The 22,893-nt window shown below is 35.8% G+C and overlaps 1 protein-coding gene across 1 annotated transcript in view; it reads right to left on the bottom strand.

Annotated features, from left to right (window-relative positions):
* ITGBL1 (integrin subunit beta like 1) overlaps window positions 1-22,893 on the bottom strand; it is a 123,701-nt gene that overhangs the window by 64,947 nt on the left and 35,861 nt on the right. The window contains exons 3-5 of the mRNA XM_041423398.1: window positions 5,662-5,808; window positions 2,656-2,778; window positions 818-958 (exon numbers count right to left, since the gene is read on the bottom strand). Of these exons, the coding sequence (XP_041279332.1) occupies window positions 818-958; window positions 2,656-2,778; window positions 5,662-5,808 (411 nt within the window). The remainder of the gene's footprint in view (window positions 1-817; window positions 959-2,655; window positions 2,779-5,661; window positions 5,809-22,893) is intronic.

The following is a 22,893-nucleotide window of genomic DNA, read 5'->3' as shown; positions in this document are numbered from 1 at the left end:
GATGTTCACAATACAGCAGGTTTTTCCAGTAGAGATGCTTTTAAGAGAGGCATCTATGTGACTCTTGCTTATGTACTACTATAATTATTCTGGTTTATTGCCAAAAGAACACCCTATTTTTTTAACTCCTTGTTCACACCAGCTACTGAAAAGCAACCTTATTTTGTGGGTTTTTCTTCTTCTATTTTCCCCCCCTAAAATGGCAAAATTAGACAGAAGTAAAAGGTGAAATTCAAATTCCAGAACTGTGTGCAGATAAAACCTTATGTAGTTAGAGAAACTGTGTGAAGTCTACCTTTCCATCTCTATACATTCCACAGCATTGTTACTGAACACTTCACAGGTGTTTTTGCAGTTGTAGTGGAAATTAAATGCTTTGTGCTGTCATTTTCCCCATTCCATTGTGGGTCCTAAGTCTTCTTTAAGAGAGAATTGACATACAGTTCTGTGATCTTACAGCACCAATCTGTTCAAAGTCAAAAATCCGGTAATACTTTCTTTTGCAAGGTAGATCTCTTACCAAAACAAATATGAGCTAAATAACAAATTATCCTGCTCAGTCTTACTACAAAAGTAAAGAATGGGAACAAGTTGAGTTTGCTTAATCAAGAAGTGGATGTGGATTTGTGTAAGTTTATACCTAAACTTACACATACAGGTAACTACACAGTTGGAAGTGTATATCCAGAGCTGAAATAGGTGAGAACAAGTAGAAACTCTCAGCAAACACAGTCCATGTCCTACTGTAGAGAATGCATAAAGTGAAATAAAAGCCAGCTATATAAACATGTCTAGAAGGTCCATGCAAATGACACACCTCTGTTGCTGCAGATTTTGCCATCTGGAGATGTGCATCTTTTCTTGATCTCCCAGGGGGTGATGTCACACTGGAATTCACATTTATCTCCATGCCAACCAGCCTCACAGTAACAGTTTCCACAGTAACACTTTCCATGGCCTTAAGCCAAAACAAATTTTGTACAGTGAGAAGGAGGCAAGTTTTTAAAAGGCATTAACAATTTAACTGTTTTGATCTTTTCTTTCAAAAACTTTTACTGCTAGATAGAATAGAAACAATTTATAGTCCATGTATGAATACATTAAATCAGACAAAAGATATCTGAACTACACTTTTCCCCTCTATTTTTAGAACCGGTTTTCCTTTAATCATAGATTAAATCTAATCAATAAACAGTAACTGACAACGTAATTTTTACATTTTTAAACTTTTTTTTTTTTTTTTTTTACTTTATGGGTAAATTTTGAAGACTAATTGTTAAAATTTAAGTACAGCTTTACACATCAAGGTAGGACACATACTTGGCATGTCTAAGAACACATTGTGTGTTCTTGACTCCTCAGCTAGTTGCAGTAAAGACATCTTGATTTATTACATGCCAACTATGTTGTACATGGCTTCCCTTCTTCTTCCCCTCTGTCAAGAAGATTTTTGAACATGGCTAAACCAGTTCATTAAGAAGAATTCTTTTCAAAATTAATCTCTTAAATGTTCATTTAACAAAACATACATATCCCAAAAAAGATGGCTGCATCATTCAAGTCTGGGTGAAACCAACTCCACAATATTTTCATCTGCTAAGGCACACGTGCCATGTGCTTCACAGCACAAAGCTTTTAAATTAAGTAGTTGCAGTTCTTAGAGCTCCTGAATCTGAGCTTCAGAGGACCATTCTGCATATCCTTATTTAAAATCCCTACTCAATCCCAGGATTTAAAATAAAAAGTTATTTTTGCCTTCAAAGGCACTTAAATAAATAGAATTTATTTTGCTGTCTGTGTAAGGAAAAGACAGAGAATGAGACTTTACACAAGTACTCCCTTTCTTCAGACACACAAATGGGAAGTACTACCACCAGATATGAATAGTCTAGGAGCAGACTGGAGCACTCTTGTGGGCATATGGACACAATCTGCACGTGTGTAGCGTGAACAGTGTTTGCAGCACCTTCCAGCTCAAGGACAAGCCTCCTTCTCAACATAGGCAACAGCATTTATAATGCCACAAATTGTGTGTATTGCATAACATTTGACTGCCAGGTTCCTGCCTTAAAATGACATGAAAGAACAGTTTAAATATTGGTTGCTTTTCTATCTATCAGCAGAGTTCATTCCATCTTATTTTCTTGCCTTTGCTATCACAGATGAAATTCATTATTCATTCCATTCTCTTCTTATCTTCCTGTTTCTGAGTTATCATCCTACATTTATTCCTGATATTTTAAATTTTTGCTTCCTTTACAAAATTCCTAATAATCTATTTTCTGGTTTGTTTTTTTTTCATATGTTGTCCATTCTGCTCTCTCTTATCCGCACCATGAAGCATTCACATTGCTCATATATTCTACTGAAAACAGACACACTAAGCTATGAATTACCTTAGTGAATTATCTTGTACAATTCTCTTTGCAGTTCTTCCAAAAAGAGGGGAATGTCACAGGATTTATTCACTCTTTAACCTTATGCTTAGCTCAGTTTTGCATCTGAAATTTGCACGTACAATTTGCAGTGTGAAGTCTTGCAAATAGAGTTACTTTTAAGTCATACATTCAGTAAAGATACTTTGTAGAAACATGCAATTAAACAATAGCCTGTATTAATCTTCTTCACTTTTCTTGCACTCATTAAGATACATACCTGTACAAATCTCTCCTGTTTCATCATCAATGCATTCTCTGTCATCACATTCACAAAATTTTCCATATACCAGTCCATTTTCTTCTGAGTCAGCACATTGACACCTGCCACACTGACATGTGCCTGTAAACATTTAAGAGACATTACCCAATGACTGCTGATTATAGAAAGGGTTTCATTAGTGCATTCGAGATGGCACATATTTTATTTCTGAGAAGGCTGAAATCTAAAGATCACCCACACAAGAAAGACAGACACAGAAATTATCCATATCAACAAAAAGCCTAATCTTAGCTGTACCGAGACAGAGCATTCAAGAGCCTTGGAAGCATAAAGCTGGTTTGTTTTCACAGCATAAACCACCAAAAAAAAAAAAAACCCAAAAAAAACCCCAAAACAAAACAAAACAAAACAAAACACAAAAACAAAAACAAAACAAAAACAAAAACAAAAACAAAAACACAAACAAACAAACAAACAAAAAACTTTCTGACATAATGAAAAGCCAGAGCACTCAGGCAATGCGGCAAAAGATGCAAATGGATTTGTAAAGAGATCTCTCCTCTATCACTGCTCATCATGTCACACATTTTTTGCTCCCTGGTGTTTTGAGGAGAGTTGCTCCTCAGCTCAGTGGCTGCCTCCCTCCATGACCTGCCCTCCTGAAAAGGAAGAAATTCTTTAATTGCTCCCTGGGAAAGAAGACTCCCCTCTTTTCCCTCAGAGGGTCTATCTGACCTGAGATCATAAATAACTGCATGAATGAGTTCCATAGTAAAAAAAAAAAATCACAAATACATTAAAATGACATTAGAAACAAAAGTATTACTGTGCCACTCATATAAAAAAGCCCTTGTCCCTACCTTTATTAAAATTGAAAGGCTGGGAACTTTGTGCAATATCACATTACTGTGGTCAGTGGTCCCAAACAAGTTGTTCCAAAAGTCAATGGCATCACTATGCCCGCAAGTACAGATTTCTTTTAAAATTCATTTCACAACATTCATACTCCTCAAATGACATCCATATGTATTTTTGAAAACACGGTTATTTGCATCAGAAAAACTCTCCAAAATAGAAGTTTTATGCTGATATTACACAAGATTGCAGTTGATCTTTACCCTTACAAATTTTACTCTTACAAGCATAGCATGACTTTTAATAAACATCATGTTAATCCAAAGAACAGAACTATTGGACTGACATGGCCATTCTAAAATAGTAAATTGTAAAAATGTATGCAAGAGCTGATATAGTAAGGTAATAACAATAATACTACAACTGATACTACAACATAAGTAACCTACAGAGCTAGAGTCATTTACTACAATTACTTGGTAAACAAATACAAATGCAATTTTTGAGAAACTGTCATGATTACAAATAATTCCTGAACAGGAAAGAAGATAAAACAGAAAATTGATTCCTACACTGGTCAGAGATTCTAACCAGGTCAGAGAGACAGTATATCATAAAAATGTTCATTTCTTCCATTGGCGAAAGGGAAAATTGCTCACGTAGAGAACCTCAGTTTAGGTAGGATGCTCTAGTTATTATGACAAATTATTAGGAACAAAGTCAGAAAAATGAAATTTTAGGTGGATCTTGATTCATTACTGAAAAAAATTACAATAAATGATTATCTGTGTTTGTAACAGCTCATGTCATCCCTTCCTATTTTTTATTGGCAATTACAAAACAGATCTCAGACCTCAACAACAGTGTTAGCAGCAGATCAAAAGGCAATCCCAACAAGACAAAATACAGCCCATCAAAGTTAGCCAAACTCCCTAGTCTGTCTCATTGGAATTCCTGTGCTGTTTAATATCAGCAAAAGCAAAACCATTTATTCTTCTCATGATGCCACAAACACCTCCCCCTTAGCTACTTGGAGTGGCTGTTAAGCTATGTTCATTTTCCTCTGAAGAGTAGGACCATTTCTAACCAAGAAAAGAATGAAGTTCTTTTTTAAGAACTTTGACTAAGTACAATGAGCTATACTTATTTTTGAAAGTCAGTTTTCATTTAGCTATCTCTCATGTCTCTCTTGATAGCAAGTTTCATACATCCATTGTTACAAATTAAGTGTATAATTTACACAGAATGCTGCATACTAATTGTTTTATGTTAAACTGGTTTCTTACCCTGTGCTACCTTCTCTCCAAAAATCCTTGGGATTCTTTCCTCATGTCAGCAACTAACTTGTGAGAAATTTACCTGCATGAAGATGTGTGGATTCCAACAGAAATTAAAGAATTAAAGACCAGCATTAGTGAGCAGAAGTGGTGTTCTTGAAACATTTTTCCACTTGGAGGTCAATGTAACGGAAAAACCAGAAGACAACTTCTGGTCTCAAAACTTAATTGGTAGAAAAAGCCCTTTAAAATGGTATCATTCTTCAATGAAGGTGACCTTCTAAAAGGCCATTTGGTTTATCTCTGTTTTTATTTTTTTTTAAGGAGAAGACCTATTTAAGTTAGGATGGTTATAAAACTAAACAATTAGAGAAGAGAGTGTTACCAAATCAGAACAGTGAAGATGGAAATGCTCCTTTAAATGATTCAACACATCTTCTACAACTGATTTTAATAATCACATGTACAATTCAAAAGTGTCTCAAAAAGTTGCACAGCTTATAAATGTCCAGGAAAAATATTTGCAAATGCCATTTCTGCATTCTGTAAACACAAACACTTCATAGAAATTACACTACCTCTTGTGTTAATGCCATTACAACAACATTCTGACGAGGAAAATAAATGACACAGTGGCAGTTTCCTCAACTCACAACAGCTGGGGATAAATCAGAGTATGTAAGTAGGTGTTCCTAATCAGTGTACATGCACAGAAATAAGCCTATAGGAAAATTAAACATTTTAGTATACCTACAGTTACTCTCAGTCTCTTGAAACATACTATACAAAATTACTAGTTAAAAATGACAGTGATTCTCAAGATAACACTGGGAGAGCACTAAGGTTTCAAAAGCAACAAAAGACATCTTACCTGCACCAGAACAGATGACATCCTGAGAATTCTTGCACATTTCATTGCTTTTCTTCCGTGTAAGATTGCAAATAGTTGGATACTGACAAGCTTCACCGTACCAGCCTTCATCACATTTGCACTTCCCACAGTCACACTTTCCATGGCCTACCAAAGGAAGGAAAGAGTGTGTCAAGACCCTTCTTTTCTCATTCAGAAAGTAGTATTTTCTTATCCAGCTTTTAAAATAGATTCCATCAATTCCATTTTTAAATGAACATGACTAACAGATTAACTTAACAGAGTTCATATGCAATTAAAAATAGCAGGGAGACAGCCAGCACATGGCTCCACCAAGGGCAAGGCCTGCTCAACCGACTTGTGCCATTCTATGATGGAGTGACTACATCAGTGAACAAGGGAAGAGCTACAGATGTCATTTATCTTAATTTCTGTAAAGCACTTGACACAGTTGCCCACAACATCCTTCCCTAAATTGGAGAGAGATGGATTTGATGTGGACTGTTAGGTGCACAAGGACTTGGTTGGGTGGTCACATCGAGAGGCCTGGAGGACACCACTGACAGGAGGAGTCCCTCAGGGACCTGTACTGCAACAAGTGTCATTTCTTAATGACAGAGACAAAGGGATCACATGCACCCTCAGCAAATTTGGAGACGTCACCAAGCTAAGTGGTGCAGTAGACACACCCGAAGGACGTGATGCCCTCCAGGGGGACATGGACAGGCTCGAGAAGAAGGTCCCTTGGAATCTCACGTGGATTAACAAGACCTGCAGCAAGGTTCTGCACCTGGGCTGGAGCAACCCCCAGTATCAATGCAGGCTGGGGGATGAACGGATTGAGAGCAGCCCTGCCCAGGAGGACTTGGGGGGGCTGGTGGGTGAGAGGCTGGAAAATTTTCACTATTTATGTTGCATACTAAGCATAATTTTTCACACTAACTTCCAGGAGCAAATTTTTAGTACTTCATTCTTTAGCATTCCTATACAATTTTAAGTAGTAAATGTGAAAACAATTGCATCTCTTTTAAAACAGAGAATTACATTTTAAAATAAGTATCTTTTGAATATATATCTGATTTACAGAATATTCCTTTCCTATCACTGCATCTTAAAAGCAGAATCTAATTAGAGTCTATTTTAAATGCATCTGTTCCTGTGGTTAGAGTCAACTGCCTGAAAAACACAAGCCCAGTCTGCTGCCAGTAAGAAGGAGTTTAAATAACTATTGTAAATGACAATTTTAATTAGAAAAGGTTGTCTCTTTTGTTGCTCAAGAAAACTTTGCTTGCCTTCCAATATCGTCCTAAGACAAGATACAGTTCAATAGCTGCAAAAAACATAAACCAACAACATAAGAGAACATGCTAATTCATGTTTTAAAACACGAGTTGCCACCTTAAAAATTGCTGAATAACTCTCCATTCATAAAGTAAAAGGAAAAAAAGGTACATAAAATACAGAATAAAAACCTACTCTAGTGACTACTCTGCTTCACTGACAGACAACAGCATAAACCCATTCCAGAAAGTGCTGCTAAATTCTAGGTAGCTTACAAGAAAAGTAAAGAAAACATAACCATTTTCCCTTCTTTGAAGGATTGCTTGTCACTATGACTTTGCATTCTCTGTGTTAGGCACTCTTGTGATTTACCACTTTGATGTCTGCGGGTGAAGGAAAGATATTCTAATAAAAGTAGGACTAATTTTCCCATTCCCATGTCTAAATGACAGAGTAAGGCAGAAACCACTCCATATCAATTATTACCAATGGTCCAGCAGCAGTAACCTCTCTCAGTTAGAGATGCACTAATCTAACACATGATGCATGAAGGAAAAAAGTAATTTCACTTAAAATGCAACACAGTCTGCTGAAAGAAAATTATTAAAATATTTTCATGAAAGAGGTTATACAGAGGAGTTATTTAAAAGAAAACACCAAAAACCCCAAAATTAATAAAACTTTGAGAAGTAATGGAAGATCATTTGCATGCAGCTGAAAGAAACTCTCAGGAATCTAACTAATATGAATTTGCAAGATTGCACTCATGAATTTCACCTTTACCATCCCTTAAAATATATTAATTTTTCCATTTGGATTTTTTTTTAATTTTAAAACAATGGTAATATTTTGTCCAAAAATTTGGGAGAAAGGCCTATATTGAAGTGTAGAAGGCCATAATTGCCTGCAATAACTTGCATACCTCGCTGCATCTTCCCTGTCACATGGATGATGCAATTGATCTGCAAATCAGTTTGACACAGGAATCCCCTTCTTGCTTATTTCCCACACCCACATGTAACAATATTATTGCCTTCCTCAGGACAAAAATAATGATGTGATGAAGTATAAGCCAAGTATGTGATAAATTGTAAGAAAATTAGAGAAATCACAGAAGTTCATTACTTGGTAAGATAAAAACTTTTCTTTTAGAAAGATTTTTGCAGGATCCCATTCATTGTGTATAAATTTCCCCATTATTTAGAAAGTAAATAAGTAAATAAGGAAATAAGTAAATAAGGAGTAACTATCACTATGAAAGCTATGAGGTGAGATTGCAACTTCCCATAAAATAAATTTTACCAATAAAGGGTAGACCCAGGTATTTGAGGATGTGACACAGAACATGAGAAAAGTGAAGTATAAGACCTCACTAAATAGTTGGTCAAGAAAGCTGTATCTCAAAGTGATGACACATTCATTCAATTTTTTGAAAAAATAACTGTAACACAAATAAATGCTAAACACAAATAAATCAGAACTTCATTAAAAATCATCATCAACAAAACATCAACAACAACAACAACAACAAAAACACAGAAAACAAGGAAATAAGGAAGACTCAAGAAAATGCAGTAATTCCTTTAAGAAAAAGACTGTCTGAGGACTGTGAAAAATTTGCAGCTTCACACATTGGGAGAAACATTTTATAACAAAGGGCTCAATTTCTAACTAGATGAGCAGTCACCTCAGAAAGTATATCTGGACTGTGCAGAAAGCTTTTAGGGTGGAATATAAAATTAATATGCTAGGAAAACTGTCAGATGTCAGAAAATATATGAAGAAAGTGAGAACAGAAAATGTTAGGCAGGGTCAGATCTCGCAAAATTTCAAGTACTGAAATGTACTTTCATCATCCAAATAAAAAGAAAACAGGAAAAAGAGTGGCTTCACCAAGCAGCAAAAACCAGTAAAGATTAAAGACAATTTACAGGCAGTCCAAAACAAAACTAATATGGGGATGTTGACTACCAGGAGCAAATGCAGTGTGACTAATGACATGGTCTCTGGAAATGAAAATTACTCATCTAAGATAAGAAGAAAATAAAGACATAAAACTATTTTAAAGGAAGTGTCGGGACCAAGAGGGCAAGACCCCATTACCTCCATTTGAGAGTACTTAAAATACTTGTACATGAAAGGGCAGTTCAGCAATAAAGACTATTAATTAATCAGGCTGGCAATCAACTGTCTGAAAAATAAAACCTAGCTTTTATTTCTTTTAAGCAAAAAGAGTGTACATGATCCAGACAATATTAAAAAAAATGCCTGTTACCTCATGAGCTGTGCCAGAATTTGAAATAAACTATGAAGTATTGCATAGCTATAGACACTGAAGTAATGAAAATGGAATATAATGAATAACAGCTTTACCCCAAAATAGACTATCATTATGCCAAAATAGCCTGGCATATCTTTTTTGAGATAATGAATATTGTAAGAAAAGGAACATAGCAAATCCATGTGATAGGGATCATATGTGTTGGACACAATGCTGTCCATGAAAGGAAAAAATATTCTAGACAAAATGATCTAGAAATGCCAAAGAATCGCAACACAGTTTAAAGGAAGGAAACATCAGTAGGACAAAAGGGCACATAACCGGAATAGAAGATGTCTGGCTATGTTTCAAATGATGGTTTTGGAACTCTGTTTTACTGATAGTGATAAAAAAATTCAGATAATACAAACAACATTTGGCAATAAGAAACCTGTAAATCCTCACTAGAGAGGTGAAGATGAAAGATCATACAAAAATAGCTGGACTGACAACCTGAGGGACTGAAGTAGTAAAAGTGGACTGAAACTGGAAATACAAGCACAGGATTACACACTAGGGGCAAGGAAATTATGTCACAGGCTAATACTTCCCCACCTGGAAACAGCAAGAAGAATGTGACTGCATATTGACATCAGCTCTGGAAACATGGTGTAACTAAGCCTTTAGCAGACAAGTGTCTGAGATGTACCATTGAGGATATATCACCAGGGACAGGAAGGAGCAACAAATCTGCATTTGAAATTATACACACAATCTATGGGATATGGTCCTGACCTCAGTTTATCCTTAAAAACTGCCATTAGGTCTCTAAACCTTGGAAGACCAAGTCAAGTAATCCAGGCAAAAAACATTTACAGAATTTTAGCCACTTGCAAAGTTACAGCTGGTTGGGAATTATAACATCTGAGCAGAAAGATGGTAATTTAAACCACAAACATTTGGCTCTGATCACGTATCTTTCTGCTTAGACACTTGACCTCAACCTAAGTGCCTTCTGAAAGTATTTTTCCACTACATATTTGCATGCCTACAGGTCCAAGAGCAAAGACACAAAGGTAAAATCTCCGATAAAAAGTTCTGAATCCACATCTGTATTGCACATATTCAGGGCATCGATTTGGAAGCCTGCTTTTGCTGAGCTCTGTGTGTAATCCATCATGAGAGACAGGCACTTCTGCAGAATGACTCAGGTCCTGTGTGGGCTGAACAGACCTCAGAGGTTGTCTGTCTTTTTTCACTAAATGGCTGGGAAGCTGGGACTTTGGAGTTTGATGCATCATTAGATACCTTTGTATGCAAACACAGATAATTCATTTATGTTCTTTTGCTTCACTTATCCATACAATATTCAATGTCAGGGTTTAAATATTCTGACATATTTTGAATAAAAAAGGAGCATGATGTCAGCTTAGTTACTGGCTGAACCGCATTGCTTTATAAAAACAATTCTATTAAATAATTATTGGATGTGCCAGAAACTAAGTTTGAACATTGTTTTCATTTTTATGTGGTTTCAGAAACTGCAGCATTCATCAGTGCTATTGGGGTTTTTTGTGCATCTTACTGGAAAAGATTTTCTCCATGTTTGTACCAGTTTTCTTTAATTTTTTAAATTATATACTAATGTTCACTGTGACTGAAATTTGCTACATCCTTGTGCTTAAACTTTCCATAGGCAATGAAATCAGTCAAAACAAACTACTTGGTTTGTCACCTCCCATGCTCTTGCTAAGAGCATGTGTGAATGTATGCATGTTTATCTGCCATGACTATCTTTTCTACAGAGCAGTGGTGGGGCACAAAAATGTAGACTCCTTAACAGAAATAAAAAATAAGAGAAGACTGGTCTTGATATTAAGACCTTAAATTGAAAAAAAGGTGACTAGGTTTAACGCCTGTACCTTTCATTTTCTGGAAAACCTCTGTAGCACAAAAACATCACCAGGAGTCCAAGTGATTACTTTATAAAGCAAATATTGATAATTGACTTTGTCATAGAAATTTTGGTAAGGACAAACATCTTGGTACTTCAGAGCTTTCAGATGTTTTGTATGACTAGAACTAGGTAGTTTAAAAACAAACAGCCCAATGAGGCAACATGCTACCTTTGAAATTACAGTCACCACCTTTCTCAGCAAGATGAATAGAGCCTTCCCTGTCTAGAAGGAACTGTGAAACTAAGGTCCTGTGATTATTAAACTGCCAAAGCTTTTAAATAAATTCTTGGCTCATTGAGTAAACACAACTGGAAATACTGCCTTTGGAATACTACCTATTTATGTGGTTGTGCCACATTAGTTATAGTAAAATAACCCCCACATCACAAGATGCCTCTTACTTGAGCATGAAGATCCAGGCTGTTTGGCCAGACACTAAAATACACCCAGATGTCCTTGCTGCCACATGTTTTTGATAGCTAAAGCCCAATTATTCTATGTAAAAACACAATTGAGGGCAGTTCTCATTTTAAAATTGTAATGGAATCAATTTTCTACAGGCAGGTGAGATGCTTATGCTAAGATAAGGATTTCTCTCTCAAGCATGAAGTTAGTCATCAGAAGAAAATCAGCAGCTGGAATGATAAATTACATGGGCACATTACTATGCATTTTTAGCAACCCCTGAATGGTTTCTGAAGTGCTTTTTAAATCTGAAAAAAAAAATTCATTAAATGGGTGAAGAAATATGAAGAATTTTTTGTTATGGATTCCAAATTCCAATTGGGATATTGGATAGGAAGGGTAATTGAATTTCAAGAGTTGAAAATGTTGGGAAAAAAATTAAAACATTGTTCTGCACTTTCAACCTAGACCAGCACAATGAGGATGTTTTTAATATCTCTTTCCAAATGGAAAACTTTCTTTCCAGTAGTTAGTGAAATAGATTATGCTACTTTACACCAATAAAAAGCTAGTGAAAACATTTCAGATTACACTAAGATAGGATTTGCAAAATGGACTATTCTATTTAACTGCATTTGAGATTCTCAATAACTGTGACTTGAACTCAGATGAATCATTCCTCTGAATCTCCCTTTTCAGAATTGTTAGAGTTGCAGTTTTAAGGGGGAAAAATAAGAAGTTGGTATTATTACTTTTTTTCTCTGTCTCAGTATGTTTAATTAATCTCTTTTTTTAGGGTTGGGGTCTTGATTGTCTATGTTGCATTGTCTCCAACAAAAGCCAGGTCTTCTTAACCTTTGCAATATGCTCTACGGATTCTGCCCCTGCTGAAAGGAGATTCAGCAACACTGGGGTTTTCACAAGAATACTGCCTCCTCCTTCACATCACAACCACTCATGCGCAGACAGGATGAGGTTAAACTATGGATTGACCAAGGCGACTGGTTGGAATTCAGAAACAATGCTCAAAAATCCAGGGGGAAATTTCAAGGGGAAAGCAGCCTGATGATAATAGAATATTTCAAGCCAATTTTGTCACTGAAGCTTCTTTAACAAGCCACAGTCCCAATAAGAATTTCATCAGTGATTTTAAAAGCAACACAGTAGGCCCAGAGACCTTTAAGGATGAAAATAAATTTAACCTTATCTATCTCTCAAAAGGCTATTAAAAATGAAAAGAAAACCCACTACATTGGAACTTAGATGCCCTCACATTAAACCAGTTTATCCATGTTTATTTAGATTTATCCATGTTTATTTAGGGTGTCCAGACCTCGGAGCAGCCCAGAGTAAGAGACAAAACCACTGAGCACTGGACTGTGGGGAGCCTGAGAGACTGAGTGTCACTGACAAGAGCACACAAGGTCTGTAGCAGTTTTCCTCTCAGTGCTCTGCAGTGATTGGATTCCCCATGCACATTTAAGTTTATCTGAAATGGATTTTCAGAGTTAAAATTGAAAACTGATGACAAACCATCTCAATCTAGTTATTAGTAGAAGCACTTTGACAAGGAAAACATCATAAATGCTGTTAAATCATAACTCCAACAGAAGTATGGATTAAACCTAAACAAATGACTGTAGGTACTTCCTATTGAAAAGCAAAAAAAAATCCTCTTGCACTTGTGCCATGTTGCAGGGATTGCTTAGAAGTCTTAGTAAGCAATTATCAAATATTGTTCTAAAATGAAAAAATCAATCAGAACCTACATTAAAATATAGAAAAATTACCTGAGATAGGTATGAGGGCATGACTGCTGATGGTGTGTAATTTTCAGGAGATTTATATCAGTAGCTATTTCTATTGTAGATACTCTAAAGTATTTACAGCAATTACATCTTTGTTTCATGTTGACTTGTGTCAATGTGAATTCAGAAGTTTATAAATCTTCTAATCATCTCTGAATACAAGCTGTGCAAATAAGCTGATTTAAAAGTACTATTGCTAAATTCGGGATAAAAATTACTAGCATTTGCAGGAGAGTATTTTAAGAAAACACTTAAAATTTAAATCAACATCATATAGGACATGTATTAGATAAATACATTAATTAGAATCCATGGATCAGATCAAACAATATCTTAAAATCAGTATCTTTAGAAACTAAAATATATTAGAAAATTAAACAGAATTAAAAAAAAAAAAATAAAATTTAAGAAATTGCTACCCCCTGGAAAGTATGAATACTCTCCACTACTGAGACTACAGTTATCTTTCTCTGCCCAAAGAGGTCATCATGAATGATTTTATTTAGTCTTGGAATTTAAAACTATATTTACTGACAATCGCAATTCCACTGACAAGATTAGAAACTAAATTAAAGTAATGCTCATAAAAGATTTTTATTGCATATACTGGTCATAGTACTGTTTTTTATATATGCTACTCTAATCCTATATTTCAGAATTTCAGAGCAACAGTTTCTGAAAGCAGCAATTAAGGATTTTCACCTTTTACATGATCTATTATTCCATATAAATTTTTTAATTTTTTCCCTCTCAAATATCTGTCTCAGCAAGAAATAGATATAGGTGAGATTGTCTCCTGTGCTCTTCAAATTTCTCTGCACACAACTCTGTGTCAGGTTATACAATTGTGTAGCCCTTTCTATGTCTCCATCCTGCTTCTGCTTAAATGCCTACCAAGGTATTAGAAACAAATGTTTCCAGCAAATAAATGCAAAGAAAGCATAATGTGTTATAAGTCTTTTTAATATCAAAAAGTTCCAGATGACATAAAGAAAAAAATTTGGAAGTTAATTTAATAGAAAATTCTGAAATAATTTTTTCATCATTGTTTAAAAAAAAAAAAAAAAAAAAAAAAAAGTGAGCAAGAGATAAAAGTTTTCCAAACACTTCTACTCCAATTTCATTGTTTCCAGTTGCAACACATGGCAAGGTTAATACATATTTTTAGCACCCCTAAGTATTGGACCTAAGAGTGCTAAAAGTGCTCAGTGCTCTGAGACCAAACGGTCTTTCACATAGCTTGAGGCTTTTACTTGAAGCGTACATAAACCCCACAGTCATATTTGTAAAAAAACCCTATATGTTTTATTACTACACAGGTGTACTTAGTATTAAAAAGTTTGTGCCTATCCTATAGGCATATACACATGCCTCAAGAATCAAAGACAACACACATTTTTCCTCTACCTGTAGTAAGGTTGTCCAAAATAAAAGAAAGCATAGATTATACTGCTGATCAGTGACATCTCTTTTCCCCACTTGGCTATGGATACAAATTCTTTGTAAAGTGAACGGGCTCAATTTTAATAAAAATCAATTGGATATTTTGAATGATTAAAATGAAGGAAAGCAACACTCAGCTGAACCAGCTCCAGTTTGTTATCCTGGAGGTGGCACAAGTTGATATCATTTTAAATGTGACTCATGATGTTTAGACAGATGATATAAATATCTCAGGAAGACAGAGATAAATTAGTTTTATCCATCAAAACAGTCTAGAGTCAAGGCTTCCATTAATAATTCAATTTTTCTGTGAAAGATTTCCTACTTTTTTAACCAAATGGTTTCTCTTTTTTTTTTTTTTTTTTTTGAAGATCAAAAATAATCAACTTTTAAGTAAGAAGATCTTTAAATAGGCAGAGTAAGTATTCTTTAGCTTTTTTAGAAGACTTCTTTTCCATATATTACTGTCCCAGTGTAGACTTTTGCACAGATACTGCACATGTCAAACAAAATTCTACCTGAGAGATGAACAACTCCTTTCCATCAGATAACGTTCAGAGAAGTTACCCCTCATGGGATGGGGGAGAGAACTGGAATGGTAGAAGTGAGAAAACTCGTGGGTTGAGGTAAAGACTGTTTAATAGGTAAAGCAAAAGCTGTGCACACAAACACGGCAAAACAAGGAATTAATTCCCCACTTCCCATTGGCAGGCAGGTGTTCAGGCATCCTCAGGAAAGCTTCTCTGCTTCACGCAGGATGGTGATTTGGGAACAGAAATGCCATAATTCTGAACATCCTGACTTCTTCCCCAAGCTTTATATGCTGAACATGATGCCATACATGATATGCCCATGGTCAGCTGGAATCTGCTGTCCTGGCTGTGTCCCCTCCCAGCTCCTTGTGCACCCCCAGCCTGATCACTGCTGGAGTGAGAGGCAGAAAAAGCCTTGACTCTGTGCAAGCGCTGCCCAGCAACAGCTGAAACATCCCTGAGTTATCAACACTGTTTGCAGCACAGATACAAAACACAGCCACATACCAACTACTGTAAAGAAATCATCTGCACAAAAGCAAAAATGTAGTACAACCCCATTTACTGAGTCTAGCCAGTTTGGTATATGCTTCAGGTTGACTAACAAACATTGTCCCAGATACCTTTCACTGGCTCCTTCCATGGTCTGTGGCTACACATAACCTTTTAGGCTCTGTAAGTCTAAAAGTGATGAACCAAACTGACTGAAGGACAATTTCTGGCTTCCTGTGAGATTAAAAACATCACCATCCCCCTATGAAAAACCCATTAATGCTGCAGGGTTTCTTATTTTTTAAAAGGGCACATAAATATATTAAAAATCATGCCTCCAAATGCCTGGGTCATTAGTACTGAAGATATACTAAAGATGGTAGGGCTAAAATATACCTTGCTAAATACAAACCAAATGTTACCAGTGTATCAGATCACTGAGGGGAAAAAAATATCAGAAAGTAATTTAGGAGTAAAGCTATGTTATACACATTGCACCTTCAAAATGAATGCAGCTGGTACTGCGGTTTACATCAAGCACAGGTTGACACCACAAACTTGCTTTAAGGACCAGATGAGCTCAGATTAGCTGTATAACATTTAATTTGCTACATATGAAATAAGTGGACACCTGTGTGGCTTTGCTTTTTTCTTAAAGTCCTCATGTGAACATCCTGTTGTTGACAGTCAAAATGACCCATAATGGTTACCTCTGAGAATATCCTATAAGAGGTGTGAAGGCCACCACACTGGTAAACCTCAGCACAGACAGAATCCAGGCAGCCCGACATGCCTTGATTAGAAGTCCTTCTGATGCTGCACAACTTAAGGAGATCTAAAGTTATCTGTTCTATTCCTTTTTGTCCTTCTTCTGTTATCTCAAATTAAATGTATCAATAAAAGCTATTTTAAATAACACCTTATGGAATCTGAGAGCCTTTATTACTAGGATCAACAATAAGCTCTAGACACAGGTGTGTTACAATTCTCTTTAGCATTCTCTAACAAAATCCCAGACATTCTACCATTTCTGTTTCTCTGCTGGTCAACAAAGTCCACATTAAACATGCCAGCTACAGAAATATTACATGGAACAAGCCAGCTGGGTAAGACAGCTCCAGAGAGTACAAAAGTGAATCAAGTACTATTTACAGCATGGCAAACCTAGTGGCCAAAGGGTCAAAATTACAAGCCTGGCACAATCCTGAGCTGCACACGGGAGAACCTACACCTAATTAAAGCCAATGCACTGAACAAGGCCTGTTTGGTGACCGTGTAGCCAACACTCAGTCAGAAACTAAAAACTTTATGCTGTATCTCCTTTGCCTTGTGAGCTGGAGAGCAGAAAAGGGGACATGCCCTCACAAAACAACTACAAGCCCCTTACAATGACTACACTTAAATCTATCAGCATCATGAAAGTTATTGTTATTCAGTAATTGTGCTTAAGAAATGACGGACTGGTGATCCAAAGACTTCGATTTTCAAGCCCAGGATCTCCTAGATGATGTGCCTTCTCATCTGAAATAATTATATTAAATGTTATCTCTTAAAGATAGTAATATGTGTTTTCAAAGTTGTATATGCTTTACAAAAAAATTTATCCATAATTTCATTATAAATATAACTAGTTAATTTAAATGGATAATTTTATTTAATGGTTTAAAAATAGTGTTTTTACATATGTAAGAAATTAAAGGATTGCACATTTCTCCTACAGCTCAGGATCATAAATATAATTAATCACTTTATTTAGAAATGTTTCTGGTAGGAAATCTGGCCCCTTTCTCTTCAAACAATGTGGATACACACAACACAGAAAATAGAAATGGGAAACAGCAGCTTGTCACAGATTAAATTGTTAAATACCACCTAGGAATCCCTGAAATTGAGTCATTAATGTCTCCAAAATTTTTGCTAGCATATGGGGAAAACTCATTACAAAATAAGAGGTGTATAAAACAGAGTATTCAAGCTTGCACTTGAATAAAAACAAACTGAGCATTGCACATAGTTTTAATAGACCATTAGTAGAGGAAAAAAACCCTGGGTGCCTCAAAAGCTCATTTTAGAAAGTTTTGAAAATATCTGACACCTATAAGGGTTATACCTCAACATTCCAATGAAGATCATGGATCTAAAATTAAATGCAAGTCTGAGTAAAGTTATGCCCATATTTATCTCCTGACAAATGTTAAACAAACATAATTCTCAGTATTTGTTTTGGCTATACTCTTCCCCCACTGTTCTGCTAGGTATTAAGTCTTTCTTCTCTTGCTTTTTTAACACTAATCATCTCTCAAGACTAAATTTTTTCCTGTGCTTTTAGAAAAGATAAATATTCATGAAGTTTTAACCTGTTCAGAGATTGTGGTGTTTTCTTTATCAGTTTCAAGAAGAATCTGAAGTTCAGCAAAATAAAGATGAATCTTGCTTCCTAGAACATGCCTCAGGTTGATAGTTTTTCTACAGTCCAGCCAAACCTCCTGCAGCACCTGTTGTTATCACATTCTTTAAAGGACAGACTTACCAATTTACCAAGCTGTGTACTGGCTCCTCAGCGAAATTAAAATAGACTTCACTTTCCAAAACACGATATATGGTATTTGGGAAATTGAATTCCTGAGATAACAGAAGCTCTGTCCTCACCTCTGAAAATATTCCTCATCCAGTGACTTGAGTCCAACACAAGGAAAGCTCAGCAAGTGGAATAATAGGAGGATTGGTAAAGAAATCAGGCATGCAAAATAAGATTCTTTATGAATTCATTGCACTTTCTTTACTAATAGGAAGAATGCCATAGAGAAGGAGGTGGCAGGGATGAAAAAAAGTTTACTTTTTTCCAGATGGGGCACAGAATCACAGAATCATAGAATATTCTGAGTTGGAAGGGACTGACAAGAATCATTGAAGTCCAACTCCTGGCTCTGCACAGGAGCACCACAAGAGTCACACCATGTGCCTGAGAGCATTGTCCGAATTCTTCTTGAGCTCTGTCAGGATCGTGCTGCGACCACTTCCCTGCGAGCCTGTCCCAGTGCCCAACCACCCTCTGGGTGAAGATATTTTTCTCATATCCCCTCACACATCTTCTTTCCATCCCCTCAGGTCCTGTCACTTGTCACTACAGGGATCAGCACCTGCCCCTCCTCTCCCCCTCATGAGGAAGCTGCAACTGCAGTGAGGTCTCCCCTCAGTTTCCTCTTCTCCAGGTTGAAGAAACCAAATTACCTCCACTACTCCTCATACTGATTTCCCTCCAGGCCCTTTGGACACTTTCCAATAGCTTTATATAAATGAGCTATTTTAAGTAATATAATAGCTAGCTAGCTAGCTAGATAGATAGATAATTTATTTTGAGACAATTATGAAAGCACTACAGCCAGTGGCTCCAACAAGCAGCTTGGTTTGATTTAGAGTTTATGCCTGGAGAAAAGTCTTTACTAGGATATAACATATTCTTGCTTTTAGACCCTTAGACATTTCCCAGATAACGTGATAGTTTCATATATTTTGTGAAATATGTATTAGAACTGATTTCTTCAGTTGCCTTTTTGAAAACTTTACAGTTCATGGCACCTCACAGTTCTGCAAAGCACAGTCTGAAAAACATTGTAGGCATATTAGTAAGATAGAGAGGTTACTAACTTAAGTGCCTTGGGTACGTCACCATAATTGGATGGGTGACTGTGCTCAGACCTTTCTGTAAAAGGTCAGACAACTTAGGAAAAGGCTTTTGCAGAGTAGGAGCTATTATATTACTTATTCTTTGCATCAAATTACTTTAAAAGCAACACGTAAAAACCTCCTTGCCCAGAGACACAGTGAGAAAATAGCTGGCAGGTGGTAACAGAGCTCCAACTGTGATAGTATGCACAGACTACCATCCTTTCAAACAAAGAGTAATCAGCACAGTATTATACGTTTTAAAAACACCACAGACTGCAATTCATGGCAAACTGAAATTAACTCTATTTTTATTTCTTGGTTCAAAATAAATCAGGGAAATCTTCTCAATTAAAAGAACATAATGGATAGGAGGTGAACAGATTGTTTTATTTGCTTTTAAATCATTGTTCCAGATTCTTAGTGTAAAAGGATTATTTCTAGGTGTGGGTGGTATAATTGAGCTTCTCAGTCTCTTTATGTTGTTATTCTCCTCAATGCACATTTAAATGTAGTGCTAATAAGTAATGAATTTAGAAAAAAAATCCAAACAATTGAATGACATATTCCATTTCTTACAAAGTTTGAAGCTCAAAGTTCTGAAGTAATTTCAGGTGAAATCCTGAATTCTTTTAATATTAGATATTTATATAGTCCTATTACCATATCATCTTACCATATCACAATCAATTATTAGGTACTTGTGTGGACATTTGCATTCACATACCCAGAAACTGTGGTGAAAAAAATTACCCAGATTTTATAGATATGGAATAAAACATACTGGAAGACATGTAAAACAAGTGAGTTTAGTTAATGTCCCCAAGGTATTCAAGGTGAGCCAGTCACTGCCGTTACACTCAGACCACAGAAGACAGTGGGCTTGTCCCTACACTTTGCACTGTGTATTGCCTTCTGAGAGAGTAGGTAGCCAGGAAGGAATGGAAAAGAACATACAGAATGAGTACTGTAAGCAGAGAAGGATGCAGAAAAAAACTGGCCTGATGAAGTCAATGGCAAAATTCACATTGATTTATGTCTGGTTTCAATCTCTAGTTTAATCACTCTTGCTCATGACAGAGGTGTCCTCTCATCTAATGAAACCATCAGAGGATCTTCAAAAGCTCAATCACAGCAACAAGAAAGGAAGGCTGTTCTAACAAAGGATGCTATGTACCTTTTGATAACAAACCTCTTACGTGTACAGACAAAAGGGCAGATTCTCTGTCACCTTTCAAAAGATAAAATTCCTAAAAAGTTTTGTTGCAATAAATGAAAAAAAGCAGATAAAAAACCCCTCCAACATTACAGATTCTGTAAACAAGACTTTCATTGCTCTTCTGAGTTTAAGATGAAGAGAAGTAACATTTTAAAAGACACGATAAAAACAAAAAAGGAGCCAAACAAATAAGAAGTTTCACCAAGCTGTCTTGATAATAGAAGAGTAATTTATTTTTTTATTCCCTAGGATTTATACACTTTTAAAACATTTTGAGGAAGAAGGGGGGAGTAAAATGTCTAGATACCCTAAAAGGAGCAAGCATGGACAGTTCAGAAATCAAGGATAAAAACAAGTTATTTTTGCTTCCAACTGAGACACACTAATAGGAATACATGTACTGCACTCATAATTTTTCTGTCCATGCTGGTTGTTCATGTCTCTTCAAGCTTGACATAATCGCAAACCCATTCCAGTTACAGTAAGACCTTGACTAGTCAGTGAATTAAATGGTTATTAATAGAATTAAAAAAAAATAGGGAAAAAACCTTACTAAAGTCACAAACCCCAAAAATAATGCAATTAATAACAGTTAAAATAGGACTTTGAAAAACAAGAACAACTCCAACTGGCCCTGTTGTCCTTTTGGGGAGCACAGCTTTGTTTCCCAGAGCTTTCCCAATGGGTAACCCTGACTAGCTTTCATACTCTGTGGAAAATCAATTATCATAGAAATTAATAATGTCTGTTTACTATGGATATGTTAGTTGTTTTAAGAAGCAGATCAATTTGAAAGATAGATTAGACAAGGACAACAAATTCATGCCAATACTGAAACTTATGAATATGGATTAAGTTAAGACTGACAATGATGGCTTAGACAAAATAGTGTACATGAATCCAAGATTTACTTTGTAAATAGCATTTAAAATTTTAAAAGCTAAGATGAACATATTTCTTCTTAATAAATTCTTTTAGTCAAGGCTTGCCATAGGAAAAAAGACAAAAGATAAAATATAGGCTGAAAGGGGAATGCAAAATATTGGAGAGGGGAGGAAGGGATAGGAACCAGGTGAAAATGTCAATTGCTTTAAATGGCTGTGGCAGTAGGGGTAGGCAGAGGACAGTATTAAGTAGAACATGTCTAAGGAACCTAGAAGCAAATGAAGAAGCAACTAAAGATCTGAAGAAATGAAAAAAGAAACCAAGAAGAGAAAAAGAGGCAGCACCAAATGAGTAGAAAAGACTGAGATATAATGTGTACCACAGACAATAAAACCACATGACTGAAGAGAGGATTCAGAAGGAACAAAAGAAGGGATTGTGAGAAATATATAGACAATTGTTAAAACATATACTCAAAATAAAGAAGTGAAAGAAGAAGGAAGAAAGCAATGACATAGAAAATGCAAAGAAAAAAAAATAAAAAAAACCTTGGCAGAAAGAACCAACGTTGTCAGTCAAAAGGATGAGAAGTGATCACATCAAGAATCAATTCAGGCCTTGCAGAAGATATTCCCGAACAGAATGCATTTTCCCTAAAGGGAATGCCTTTATAACAAGAAGAATTAACAAATCAATAGAAGAACTGTTTAATTTTCTTGCCATTAGTTCAAATTCATGTTCTCTGCAAAGAATGTGTGAATGACAATCACTGAGCAAAGCAGAATCTCATTCATATTACAGTTGCCAATCAAAGCTACAAAGCTACAACATGTATTCAACTGGGGTCTTTGGTAGATATCTACAATATAGAGGTCCATAAGAAAAACACTAATTAGATCACAATGAAATAAACTTTTATTTTTTATTTGAATATAAGTTAGTCAACCTTTCTCTGTTACAAGTATTTTAAAATTAAAAAAATGTATAATAGCATGATTTTCTTGGAAAAGGTGCATCTTCATGAATTTGTTATGAACTCTGCTTGGTTTAATCCCAATTATCCAATTAGACAGTGGATATTTGTTTAAATCTTGGAAAGGCTTTAAGATCAGACAAGCAGATATAAATTATCACTAGTTTCTAATTTCTTCTACATGGCTCACCTGATTGCTTATGTAATATTCAAACACAATTTTCTCTCATCTAAAAAGACAGGTCATTGCTACTTTGTATTGTGTCAGGAATACCCTGAGGGAGGTCTTGCCTGGACCTCTCCAGTCCA

This window comes from Onychostruthus taczanowskii, unplaced genomic scaffold (assembly GCF_017590055.1).
Source record: "Onychostruthus taczanowskii isolate IOZ18803 unplaced genomic scaffold, ASM1759005v1 scaffold77, whole genome shotgun sequence".
Lineage (NCBI taxonomy): Eukaryota > Metazoa > Chordata > Aves > Passeriformes > Passeridae > Onychostruthus > Onychostruthus taczanowskii.
The sequence above is the reverse complement of the archived record's forward strand: the minus strand, read 5'-3'. Positions and strand labels throughout refer to the sequence as shown.